The sequence below is a fragment of the Alligator sinensis genome, unplaced genomic scaffold (genome assembly GCF_000455745.1).
Source record: "Alligator sinensis unplaced genomic scaffold, ASM45574v1 scaffold737_1, whole genome shotgun sequence".
Classification (NCBI taxonomy): Eukaryota; Metazoa; Chordata; order Crocodylia; family Alligatoridae; genus Alligator; species Alligator sinensis.
The window spans coordinates 1301539-1315022 of record NW_005841930.1 but is presented as its reverse complement, the minus strand read 5'-3'; the positions used below and the strand labels follow the sequence as shown (position 1 = coordinate 1315022).

General features: G+C 41.9%; 1 protein-coding gene across 3 annotated transcripts in view; it reads right to left on the bottom strand.

Moving 5' to 3' along the window:
- Nucleotides 1–13484, bottom strand: part of LAMA4 (laminin subunit alpha 4) — a 181049-nt gene that overhangs the window by 38156 nt on the left and 129409 nt on the right. For all 3 annotated transcript variants that reach the window (XM_006019468.3, XM_025198838.1, XM_025198839.1), the window contains 6 exons: nt 12715–12857; nt 11658–11820; nt 7960–8093; nt 6922–7093; nt 4581–4712; nt 841–983 (listed from right to left, as the gene is read on the bottom strand). In XM_006019468.3, coding sequence (XP_006019530.1) covers nt 841–983; nt 4581–4712; nt 6922–7093; nt 7960–8093; nt 11658–11820; nt 12715–12857 — 887 coding nt within the window. The remainder of the gene's footprint in view (nt 1–840; nt 984–4580; nt 4713–6921; nt 7094–7959; nt 8094–11657; nt 11821–12714; nt 12858–13484) is intronic.

Genomic DNA, 13484 nt, shown 5'->3' with positions numbered 1-13484 from the left:
GTCAGTAAATCCTGAAACAAAGATGCCTTATAATGTGCTCATGTGTCTAAAATTCCAGTTGTGCCGTCGGCAAGGGGGCATGTCACAACCCAGTGATTTTGGTGCCTCGGCACGATGGAATTTTCCCGCCACATGAGAGCCTCTTGCACAGCAAAGGTTTTTGTTGCAACAGAAAAACCTCGGTGCAAGAGAGTTCCCGCCATTTGGATGCAAATTTGTGTCCCGCTATTGGCCAGTTCTAAATTATTCCTACGTGGCGGCTAGTAATTGGCTTGCTAGCCGTTTAAAATTTTGTGCGACTTCCGCCCAAGTCGGAGAACTTTGAGCACGCTGCAGAGTGCCCCTAAAGAGATCTGACTTGTGGCTGAGCTGATCGATAGACTGATCACCTATCGATTCTTCTCCCCGTCGCCGAGCGCAAACCCCGACATACCCTTTCCCCGCCGGCTTAATTTGTGGACGGATTAGCTGGCCTGAGCCTTGCCAGCTGGAGCAACTGACATAGTTGTTCAAGTGACCGGACCACCTGCGTCGCGGCTACAGGCAGCGTAAGTAAAGTTTTTGCAACCGATAAGCTGTGTCTGCCTCTCCATTCACCAGCCCGCCCAAACGACCGAGTAATTTCTAAATCACCTCGAGTCGGCTCCGGCCGTCCGAGACACAGAGCTACAGCCTCTGGGATTTGTGCACAAATGCAGAACTCTGTACTTAAGCAAAAATAAAAGATGGCGTTTCAGGAGCTATAAATGAGGTAAAAAACACATGACTCAAAACAACTGTGCATCAACCTGAATATTTAGTTAAAAAGAAGTACTGATTGAACCTGGATTGTATACTAACCTGGACTGTAAGATCTCTGTAGGGGCTCCACCTATATAGATATCAGTGAATGGCATTGCTGTCCTTTCATTGTCTACACTTTTTATGTGTCGTCTGTCCACCACCAAAATCATTTTCTTAGAGTTATGATAAATAACAGAAATCTGAAAGAAAAATTCACATGTAAACAAGAAATGTTCAAAAAATGTCTTTTACAAATCGTCGTGGCTTTAATTACTGTCTATTGTTATTTTAAGTTTAACCATTCTGATTTGTCAAAAAATTAGTTTGCGAGTCAATGGAGAACTGAGAGCAGTGGGCATTTTTACACATGTAAGCGCTGCAGTGCCGGGCCCTTTGAACAACGCTTACAGTTGTATAAGTGGCAAAATGTACGTCAGCACAAAGAAAATGATAGCAGCGCACTTTTGAGCTAAAACATCACAGAGGTGCTTTAGTTCAAAAGTGCACCGCTGCCATTTTCTCTGCGCTGACGTGCATTTTGCTGCTTATACAACTTCAAGTGGCACAGTGCGGTGTGTCAGAAGTGGTGAATCTCTGGCGCGTCCAAGTATGAAAAGGTACGTGTATAAATGCCCAATGACTAGAAGTAAGCTCATTTTGATTACATGATTCCTATGGGATAGGGACAGAAATTACACATAAACCAATATAAGTGATGAGAAACCAGTTCTAACCTGTAACACAGCAGAAGTTCAGTGTATATAAACTGCTTTCAAAATGGCCGAAACCAGTTTAAGATAAACCTGAATGGATATAATGTCAGACTTAACTGATTTAGGTTAAATCGGTTTACTGAACTTCAGTCCCAGATCCCCTCCAGATTCAAATTAACTCACAGTCCCCCAGCATCCCAAGATGCTTTGTACCTCCCCCACAACCTCTCCCCCTTGCAGGGCAGATGAGCTAGACTTGGCCCAAGCTGTCTGCTCCAGCCAAGCAGGGAGGTGTGGTCTAATGCCCCAACTCCCCCCCCACACTCCGGCCCCCTCAGCTTCTGACCTGGGCCACTGGAGGCATGTGGTTACATTTCTGGAATCAAAAGTGAATGTCTGTTCACTTCCTTATTAGTTCAATCTACACAGCTTAGACTAGACTGCAAAGATTGAATTGATTTAGCCTTGGCTGTTTTGACTGTCTATACTTAGCCTAGTTAATGGCTAAAAACAGGACCTTTTACTTTCTAGAAAATATCAACATTGGCTAAGTTGCAGGCTGGTATAAATAAGACATTTGCATTACTTCAAATATTTTCCCATTTATACCAAACAAGAATATGAACATATATCTTTAAAACAGTTTCTATTGTGAAACATAAATTCTGTTCTCACACAAGTTAAAAAGCACTGTAACCCCACTAACATCAGCAATCAGTTTCTGCATTTACATCATGGAAATGAAGTTATAGTTCAGATTTATTACTGCTATTGTCAGAGTTAAATTGCTTTGAAACAAATTCTCTGGTACACCCACTTCAGGTACAGTGTTAGTTTCTGAGTCACTGAAATTTATAAACAAGTGTCTATAGATCAAAAACCAGTACTGAATTTTCCTCTGCATAAGTCACTTCCTAATGGAATAGGGTTATGGCTAAATACAATAATGACTATATTATCTCACATGCAGCACACATCAGTATAATACGTTGGTTTTGAAAGACCGAATAAGAAAAAAATGTTCTTTCCTTGCAGTAAGTAACTGATTAGCAGCAGCTAGGAAGCAGAGCCTGCTCCTTGTTTTGGTCCCTGTGAATCACATGCAGATTTTATTTGCACTTTTGCCCCAACTCAGGGGTGGGCAAAATGGTCAATCTTGATGGTGGCTGGACTCTATTCCCCATCAACCCCTGCCTGTGCCGCTCTCAGCTGGTCTCCATGCTGACCCTGGGAGTGGTGGGGCCATGATAGCATGGTGTCATGATGGCCCTGTGCTCCCAGGGTCCCGATGGAGACTGGCCCAGAGAGGCACAGGCAGGGCATGAGGCTGAGCAGGGAGCTGCTCTGGGGCCAGGGTCAGGATCTTGTGGCAGTGACACCATGGGGCTGGAGATGGGGCAAAGCCACAATCTGCTGCCTGCGTGCCCCTGACCGCAAGACCCATGTTTATCACAGGGGCATTCAGGCAGTGGATCACGGCTCTGCCTTGGGGCTGATCTGGCCCAAGGCCTGAACTCTGCCCACCCCTGCTCTAACTGGCAGAAACAGTTCTTACTATATTTCATGCATATAATGCTTACTCCAATTCCTACCAGCTTTTTGTGTGGAAAAGTGCCTGGTTGATGTGAGAAAATATAGTATGCTATTTGAAGGGGGGAAAAGAATCAAAACTTATGGCAGAGGTAGTATCTTTTATTAGACCAACTAAATATTTGCAAAAATATGTCAGCTGATCTTTTTGAACTTCCGTGTGCTTACATCCTACAGTAAGCAAAACTAAACTGCATTAGGGACCTGCCTAAATTCTGGCAGAAGTGCATAGCAGCTCCTTTAATCTCATGCTTTTTGCCACGCAACTCCTCCGCCACTGTTTGGCAGAGCAGCCCCAGTGGCCCCACTGTCATCTGGAAGGCAAAAATCATGGTTTTAAATATGCCACAGTTTTGGCTTCCTGCTGCTGATTGGCTGAGAGGCCTGAGCTGCCTTGCTGCTGATTGGCTGGGCAGCAAGAATGGCAGCATGTTTAAAACTGTGTTTTTTGCCTCCTGGCTGATCAGCAGCAAGTGGCGAGCAGTGGGGCCGATGAGGCCCCTCCATCAATCAGTGGTGGGGTGGGAGACACGTAGCAAAAAGAGCAAGATTAAAGGAGTCGCTGTGCAGTGCACTTCCGCCACAATTTAGGTAGGTCCCTAGCAATAACCTGCCTGTCAGGGGACCTGCACTTACTGCCTGGTTGGCCACATCTGCTTGGGGGCTCTGACTGGCAACCCAACCCCAGGTAATGAACCAGCTGGCCAGTGTTTGGGCCTCCTGATGGGCTGCTGGGGAGAGCAGCCTCCCTATTTAGTTCCTTCTGTGGCAGCAGGCTGCAGGCCAGCCAACAGTTCTTCTGAAGGACTGCATGCATAAATCTCTCTGATTTCTGAACCTGCTTGCCTCTGTTCCTGAACTCTGGCTTTTTGGAAACTCCCCTGGGGTCTCGTAATGCGGTGCCTGACTTTTGACCCTGAATCCTGGCCTACCCTGACTCCAGTTCTGATCCTTGGTATACCTTGAGTCCAGATCTGTTTTCTGGCAGACCCTGACTTCAGCTTGCACTCCCTGTACATCTTGACCTTGGCACCAGCTCCTGACTCCTGAACCTTGACTTAGCCTGTGACTCAGGCTCTGCCCCTGGATTTCTCCTAGAACAGTACTTTTGCACAGTACAACCCCATTTATTGGGCCCATTTCCTCAGCATGGTCCCTTACTCCCAACTCATAGCCCCCCACTCCTGCAACCCCATCTGCTGATGTTACGACCCCATTTGGGGTCACGACCCCCAGTTTGGGAACCGCTGCCCTAGAATCTAGTAATTTGGTACCTAATTCCTGAACCTTGACTCAGCCTGTGTTTTGGACTCAGACTTTAGGTTCACCCTGTGGGTCTGGTGATGTGGTCCCTGATTCCTGATCACATTTGGTGCTGTACAATATCTGGTCTATCATCATTTCATTCTCTCATTAGAACGTGGATAAACTACACTCTGCCTCACGGTGACTGGCATGCTTGATAAATGAAAGAAATTCTACACCAGCTTATACCTCATGGAATTTTGCATCGTTAATTTGAGCCTTCTTCATTGAATCTTCAAGAAGCACAGAGCCATTGCTGAAGCCAAAGTTATATTGCAGAGACAGGAATCCATTGCGCATCTCCAGACTGAAGAACATACTCTATACAAAACAAACAGCATTAAAAAAACACACATACAATTCCTTATGAAAGCAGTTTAGAAATTCATGTATAGCACGATTGGCTGGCTGCACTATTCATTGCAGAAAAAAACTTATTCATTGTAGAAACAAACAAACAAAATTCTTGGATTTCTGTTTTTGTTCATAACTATTTGGTAAATAGTACTGACATGGGATTTTGGTGAACTGTTTGTCTATGCAACCAGTGCTTTATTAGCATAGGGGTACTAATATACTATATCATAAAAGTGCTGCTGGTATGGATGCAGCTATGCTAAACTGTAAAGCTATGTTTTTTAGTCCCACTACAGTAAAATCACTGACCCCAAAAGAAACAAGGTGTCCTTGCAGAAACTTTATTTGGCTGCTCCAATTTATACTACCAAACTTCTGTTAGCATAGCTAGATCAGTCAAGGGTTGAACTTTATAACCCTGACCAACAGAGCTGTGCAGGCAGAAGTCTGTAGGGCAGATAGAGGCTTTTTCATTTTAATTTTCAAGGGGTGTGGTGGATTACCTATATCACATAATTCGGCTTTTGTGGCTAGATCTAGCTTATAAACAGGAACAATATTATACCACTAGGGTACTGAATCTATCAGAAGAAAGTATAGGAAACATGGGGGAGAAAAACAGCTAGAAACAAGTGGACTATGAAATGCAGTTATCCTTGAAATCAAAGTCTTTAGCATAAAATTAGATTAGTCCCCCCTCACCGCAATCAATAGAGCCGAATTAATATAACTGAGGGAAGAATTTAGTTCAGTATTTTTAAATGACACTGCAGTTTGTATTTATCATGGACCTCCCCAAACTTGTAAACAAAATAAAAAATACATTAATTTTACATATTTAGGAGCTGTTCAAATAGAACAGAATAATGGCAGCTGGTTTGTTCAGTTCAACTGAAAATGCCTGTCAGCAGAACTGGTTTTCCAGAGCTAATGTCCTATCTGAATATACTTTTCATCATTAAGTATAAAAGAAAAAAATACATATAACTCAGAAAAAAACTTGGAAATTTCTGCTCAGAAGAAATCAATTATGGATCCAGTACAGAGAAGTCTGTGTGCAACAATTCCTGCTTCTCGGGAACCTCCTGAAAGCTAAGGTTATTGGTGGCCTTCAGTGCTACAGAACAATTTGCACTGCAGTAATCTTTCCTAGAAGGATCCCTGAAGGCAAAAGAGAGAGTAACCCTTTTAATGAGCATGGAAGTAATTCCACAGTAACTGCCCACTGCAGTGATTTGTGTGCACATACTGTGTCTACACAGCAAATCCCTTTCTGTTGTTTTATTCATTCATTATACTTCACACAGGGCTTGAAAGTTTGAGGTAGAGGCAGACACTTGTCTGAGTTTGTATTCAAAGCTTCCTGTGGCTTCAGGATGTTTGTATGGGGGAGGTTGTGTCAGACTGTTGCATAGGTAGGAATCACTCTCAAATTTTTGAAAATGTAAGGGTGTTTGGATGCAGATTTTGTTTTGGGCTAATATCTAATTTCAGGCTACGATAGTAACTATACAATTATGTACAATTATACAATTGTGTCAGATATACGTACAAGAAGACAAATGTGTAAAACTTCATGTCAACTACTACACATTGGGTGCATCTATCTGCACAGTAGCCTGATACTACCGCGCAGCAGCAGCATCTGGCAAAAACCCATGCTGAGATGCTACTGCGCAGTAGTATTAAGATACTGCACAGTAGCATTACTTAAAAGGTGTTTGCCAGTTCTACTGCACAGTAATTCCAGTTACTGCACATTTATTTAGTACTTGCTTATACAAGTACTAAATAAATGCACAGTAACTACTGCTCAGTAGTGTCTTGTGCAGATGTGCCCACTGGCTCTTACAATTCACTTACGTCTCAATAAAACATGAAATCATTAGGCCTGATTCTTGTCTTATTTAAAGTAGTGGTGTGACTTCATTCAAATCCTGATTGCACCAGTGTGTGAGCAGAATCAGATCAAATAAGAGCAAATCAGAGGATTTGGGGGCTTTTGTGTCCAGCCCTTCAGGTGTCTCACAATAACATATGCAGCAGACAAATACATTTCTTTTTCAAAGTGAAACATACAATATATGGAATATTCTACAATAATCATGCAGAATAGGCACAAGAAGGCATGGGGTGAGCGTAGGCACAGGATTAGAGTAGAGTTTGTACTCACCCGATTAACCATCAGGAGAATAAGTCCATTGTCTATTGGTGTTTGAACTTCTATGTCAAAACGAGTCACCTGACTGAATCTTCCTCTTCTCTCAATGTTTTTCACCAAAGCATAGCCAGAGCCATCAAAGAAATAGCTCACCGCCCGGCTTTGGGTGAAGGCGAGCTTATTTCTAGTATGAAAAAGAGAAGCAGCAAAAAAATAAATAAATCAGAGATTATATCAGCGTATTTTCATCATTATATTCACACAAGAAAAACAGGGCATCAAAATTTAAAACACTGTCTTGTTTTAAACTTTTTTTTCATTTATCCCTGGGAGGAATGAGACTTCAGACCTCTGATTTTATCTCTGTTTAATTACTGCAAGCTGAGAATATTCCCTGAAAAATTATGTATGGCTTTGCTAGTATATTTCTCTCTCTTATCATGAGATCAAGGATTTTTGCTGAGGTTAAGTTACATGTTGGGATAGGAAAGTTCTTTGGCTCATTCTCACAAGCCTGTAGGGCCACAGGCCTTTCTCATGAAAGGGAAAGATGTGATTTTTAAGAACCCATCCAGCTCCCATGGAAGTCAACTAAAATCTGTTGCCCTTAATCAAGTTGGACTGGGATTTCATACATTATTCTAGCACTGAAATGAACTTGAGTTGTCATTCACAAGACCCACTTTATGTAAGAAACATCCAGGGGGAAAAAACCTACATTCTAGTTGCTCTATTCAGTCTCCTTAACTCACACATTTATTTCTAGCATTTCTAGTATTTCTGTTTCAGACAAATTAATAAATAATTTGGGATAATTTATTGAGATGGAAAATAACAATAAAAATCTTAGATCAAACTAGTTAGTATGTATAATAGTTTAATGTGGCAAATGTTTTCAGCATGGACCAAGTTAATATTATCCTGAGATTTTTATATTTAAAGGAAAAGACGGATGCATTAAGATTATATATATATTTTTGGGCATTCTGGCCTGCAAACACTGCAGACTCTGTCAAAGCACAGTAGTGTGACAACTGAACTTTCCTCTACCTGGCACAAGGTGGCGATGTGGCAGTGTTCATGTTGTAGATGTGCTTGAAATTGTATAAACTGATGAGATCATCATTCAGGGTGACAAGTTCCAAGCAGCCGATGAAGCCAGGCAGATTTAAACTGGGAGGGAGCTGTGCATTTGAAGAAACAAAGGTACAAGGACAAAAGTCAGCATATCTAATTCATCCAGGACTGCCAAATTCATTTATTCTTTAGGTCAATTTTGTCTTTATGCTTTTTATAAGCTGGATTTGACAGATGGTGCATCTTAACAACGGGATAGTGTTGGAGTCCTATACAGGCAGTTGTTTTGTGATGTACACTGGAGAAGTGTATTAGTGGGAAAGGACACGTCTAGATAGGACTACTATAAAGGAGAATTTTTATAATACTTTTACAGACAATGCATAAAGGGGCAAGAGGATGACAATTAGATCTTAAGTTCACCAGGATCTCAGGGCTATTTGATGCTGTAATGATTTAGAGCCAGATCCATAGGTACTTCCAGTTTATGCTTCAGCATGCCTAGAAAAATAGGTGCCCTACCCCATGGATGTTATGCAGATAGACAGGTAGGCACCTAAAAGCCCTATGCAATGAATGGGCAGAATGAAGTGCCTCTGAAGGATGATCCATAGCTCCTAGGCACCGAGCAAGAGGTGCCTAGGGTGAGTTAGTAGCTGGCATAAGGATATGCCTGAACCCCTGCCTCTCCTTGGAGCATAGGTGCCAGACTCAGCATTGTATATGTTGCCTCCATCTACCACTGAGATCCAGAGTACCTTGTCTACCCCTAGGTAGATGCCTAATTATGGAAAATGCCCATTTTTTTCCCAGTAATCTAGTGATTCCAGCAGTCACTGAGAAAGTAGGTGCCTGGGTGTCTAGGTCTGTCCCATTTGGAAGGGATTCAGACTCACATCTCTAAGGAGAATGCCAAAGCAGAGGGAATAGAGCAGTTTGGAGGAGGGAAAAGCACTCTCAGCACCCCTAGCTGAAGCTGGGTTACTGTCCAGAAAGGAGAGTCAGTCATGGGCTCAAAACAAGAGGGAGTGTGACTCCATATCCCATTGAGGTGATTAATCTAGTTTGGGGATAGAGGCGAGGGCCTCGATTCCAGTCCCTGCTGTTTTTAATCCAAGGATTGTCTAAATGAAAAATGCATAAACAATCCAAGGAGCACTACAGCCTGGTGGTTAGGCCATTCTTTTGGGAAGAGAGAGATGTTGATTTGAGGTAGGCATTGAACCCAGGTCTTCCTCTTGCCAAGTTCGACTTTTATGCAAAAAGTGTGGGTTCCCTCCTCAGAGGCATAACATGGAAAAATGTGCCTGGGGTACCATCTCTCACCCTTCCCCTCCACTCCTCCTACCGCCTCAACTGCAACCACGAGAATCAGGGAGCACAGAGAGCTGGGTGGTGTGTATCATGGAGTGCAAGATGGGAATTATAGTTCTCTAGGCTAGCAGTGGAGTTGGTTGCTGCTAAGGGGGCCCTTTCACCCCATTATTTTGCCACCGAAGCCCATGCTCAGAAAAAAAATCCTGAATTTGGCAGCAAAAAATGGGGGAGCAGCAAACTGCTTCTCCACAACACTATGATTCCCAAGACGCCTTGTGCTCGATGACACATGACATTGCCTGCAATGGCAATGTGTGTCATACATGCAGGTAGTGAGGCAGGCAGCAGGGAGATGAGCAATAGCCCTGGGATGAAGTGCCTCTCCCCCAACCCCACCCTTCTGGTCCCCCACCCATCAAGTGATGCCTGGGGCACATGTCTGGCTCATCTACCTCATGTTACACTACTGCCCCTCTTCCTCCTCAAGTAACAAGGACTGTGGTTTGTGCTGAACTCAGTGTTGTTGCAAGGAATTAGGCATGCCCTGCTCATACTTAATGGATAGAGCCTCTCAAAGGATCTGTGCAGAAAGTAGCCATCTCCCCAGTTCCATTCTAGCTTGCAACAGAGTTTAGAAGGGTATTAGGTATCTCTATCTGCTCTGATTCAGGTGCTCCTGAGCATGAACACAAGAATAAGAAGCCTAAATCTGGAAACCTAGGATCTTTTCAAGTGCTAAGGGGGATTTGTGGCTGCTGGAGTAGGGTTGATCTGGCTTTTCATGGCTTAGGCATCTAAATTCCACCTAAGCCCAATTTAGGCAGCTGAATCTGGCCTTTTATAACTAGCAGCACATCTCTCTTGGTCAGTGTACGCGACTTAGCCAAAGGACAATATCTGACTAGAAATATTCTCCATATTTTGTACATGTTGTATTGGCATCTCCTTGAGTTTTAAAGGCCATTTTATACTAGAAGAAAATTTTAAAAAAATCAAGCACTTTAAATCTAGTAGATACTCTGGTACTTGTGAAACCTGTCTGTGCCAGTAGCTAGTATTCAGCAGAGATTATTTCAAACAACTAACAGGATGAAGCTGCTGCTTTCTTTCAACAAGGGTCACTGCAAATTGAATCTAAATTGCTTTGTTAGTGAAAGGAAAATATGAAGGTATCTAAAAACAAAATGAAAGAGCAAAGTTGACAGAGATAATGCAGCACTTTCCCAGTATTAAAAATCTCATCACCGTAGATTAGGCATGACATTAGCAAATGTTTCATCAGCGCATCGTGTATTTCCAACAGCAGTCATTGCCAGTAACCTTTCCCTTTCAGTGCTTTCAGTTTGCTTTAATGGCCTAATTAAAAAAAAACAACCCAGAAAGAAATAAGAAGGTGTTGAAAACAAGTAGTTGTAAAAGGGAATCAGAATTATTTACTGCAGCATAGCATCCTTCTGTTTTGCTTTTGAAACTGATTCCTATTTGTTTGTTTCCCTTTCATTACTAGTATTCTGGTAAATAGTTTTCAGTCTGAAAGTTATTGAATGAATTACAAAATGTTTAAAAGGGGAACAAAGCCACTTAGTCTCAGGAACAAGACAGTAAACTAAATAAATGAAAATGTGAGATTGTACATTTCTAAAGGAGAAGAAACCTGGATGCTTATAAAGTCATAGTTATGGATCATTTCTAAGGAGAAATAAGTTTTGATCTGGATGGCTCATTCACTGGATCATTTTCTTTCTTTCCTCCTTTCTCTCTGCAGCTGTGCATTTCTAATTTTTGGTCTGTCTAAACCAACTAAGCCAATATCCTACTTCCATTTATAAATGAACAAAAACAAATATATCAGCAGACCAGTTTTCCAATTCCCAAACTTGCAGCCCTATAGATCTCTTGGTCCAGAGGTCCATGCACTCACAATATTAGTAATAAATTATATTTCACCTCTGTGAAAGTTAGTGGGAAAAAACATTTTTTAGGGACTCATCATTGAAAGAGTCAGGCAGAAACCACACATCATTCAGCTGGGTTTCCTAGGTGTCCATCTATAATAATAACTGTTATTTTTTTTCTAATTGCATGTCAGAAACTTATATCATGGTCCATGTGAATTTGTTCAGCTACTTATTAAAAGAAATGCTGTATTAGAGAAACACATTGCTCTTGCCTGGGAACTAATGCCTGGGGACCTTAATGCAGAATCACGAGAAACTGGAATCAAAAGGTGGAGTCATATGATTCATGAAGGATGTTTTAGTAGCCAAACATTTCTGCTAATAAACAGATCTTTAAAAAGTCCATCAATACAGGCTAGTCTTAAGTCTGAATATATAGGTTATATATAAACCTACCTTAAAATCTGGAGGCACCCCACCAACATAGAACACAGTATTTTCAGGCTGCAAATTCAGGAGAGAATTTGTACCAAGAGCCTCTCCCTTTTTGATGAATTTTTCTTCAGCTGTGCTGCTTGGGCTAGGCACTGTTAGAAACATTTTGCCATGTTTTCCAATCCTGTTGAAGGATTTTGGACAAAAATAAAATTTTATATGATGGTTACAAGAAACAGGAAAAGATGATTTTTAAAAGGTGTTTTTTAACTGCACTATTTTCTCCACCAGAAAAGTCTCCCCCATCATGATAGGGACCAAAAGAAGAGGAAATGAGACTTTGGCTCAGATTCTCCTCTCATGTAGGAGGATGAGGTCCTGCTCCTCCAGTTAATGAGAGTTTCCCCTTACTGCAGAGGGAGCAGGATTACACCCATCACCCGCACATTAAAAGTAAATCAGGAGAAGTTCCACCACTAGAAGAATCTGGTTCAATTTTTCTTGGCTTCTTGGGTCAAATACTTGAATCAGGTCAGATATAAAGCGATGGAGAGATGGAAAGCAGTTGTTAGTTTTTTCACTGTGGAAGAGACACCTAATTTTTAGTATTTTCCTTTCCAGCTCATCAAATATTAATTTCCAGTTTTCCTTTTTTCAAAATACTTTCCAAAGTCATATATTTCCTGAAGTAACTTTCTTTGTTTCCTTCAGTTAATTAAAAAACTCTATTCTGCCTTCACTGTGTTTAGGGTATCAAGTATAAGGGAGTTTTGTCATTTTTCCAACACAGATGCCTATATGGGAATGAAAATAATGGAAACACACTGAATTCAAGGCATTACTATTTTTCAAGAGATGTCCACTCCTACTGACGATGAACTGTTTTGGTTGAATTAAGGACATGATTGATAGAGCTGGCTATTTCATAGCTGTGCTAAAACAACTCCACTAACTACAATCTCTGCAATCCTACAATTTAATGGCAAATGCATAACAGTTACTATTGAGTTTGTCTTGTAGAATATTCAAACCAGACTGATCTCATAAGAAGCATGCCACCTTTCAATAAACATTTTACCTCTCAATTTTGATGATGCTGAAGTAAGAAGGCCAAGTGCTGACTGGCTTGGAATCCAGTGGTATTTCCACATCTCTATCTCCCAGATTATAAATATATACTAGGTTGTCATTCTTAATTGCAAGGCCCATGTAATTTTTTGCCTAGAACACCAATAAATCAGGATGTCAGGACAAATCATTGAAGCAAAGCTAATGCAAAAAGCTATTAGATGATAGACATTTAAATCACAAGGAAATAGTTATGTACAAGTAATAAAGCTATTCCACTACTTATGCTCTTTCTGTAAAGGTACTGGATGTGTTTACATGTGGTGATTTAAGGTGCATTAGCCATATTTAAGGTGCATGAAGGGCATGGGTCTACATGTGTACACCCTTAATACTCTTAGGCTAATCACGCCTAAATTTAATATCTGCATAAAGCAAGTATCAAATGGTGTGATTAGTTAAGGCACCTTAACCCATGTGTAGTCGTAAGGTGCCTTCATGCTATGTGACTGAGTGGGCAGGAGGTGAGCCTGTGGGTCCCTGTGCTGCCGCTGGGCACTGCCAAAAAGAAGATGCGGTGGGTGCTATTCTGCAGGGGAAGGGGGCAGTGCAGCGCAACCAGGGCTTTTGCTAGTGACTTCTCTGTGACTCTCCCTTGGGGCAGGTTTGCTGTCCAGACAGTGCAGCCCTGTAGGGGCAGGATGCCTCGCTGCCCGCCTGGGATTCAGGTTTCTTTAGAAGCCCGCGCTGGGGCTCCTGTCCAGGACAGTGGGTGGGCTG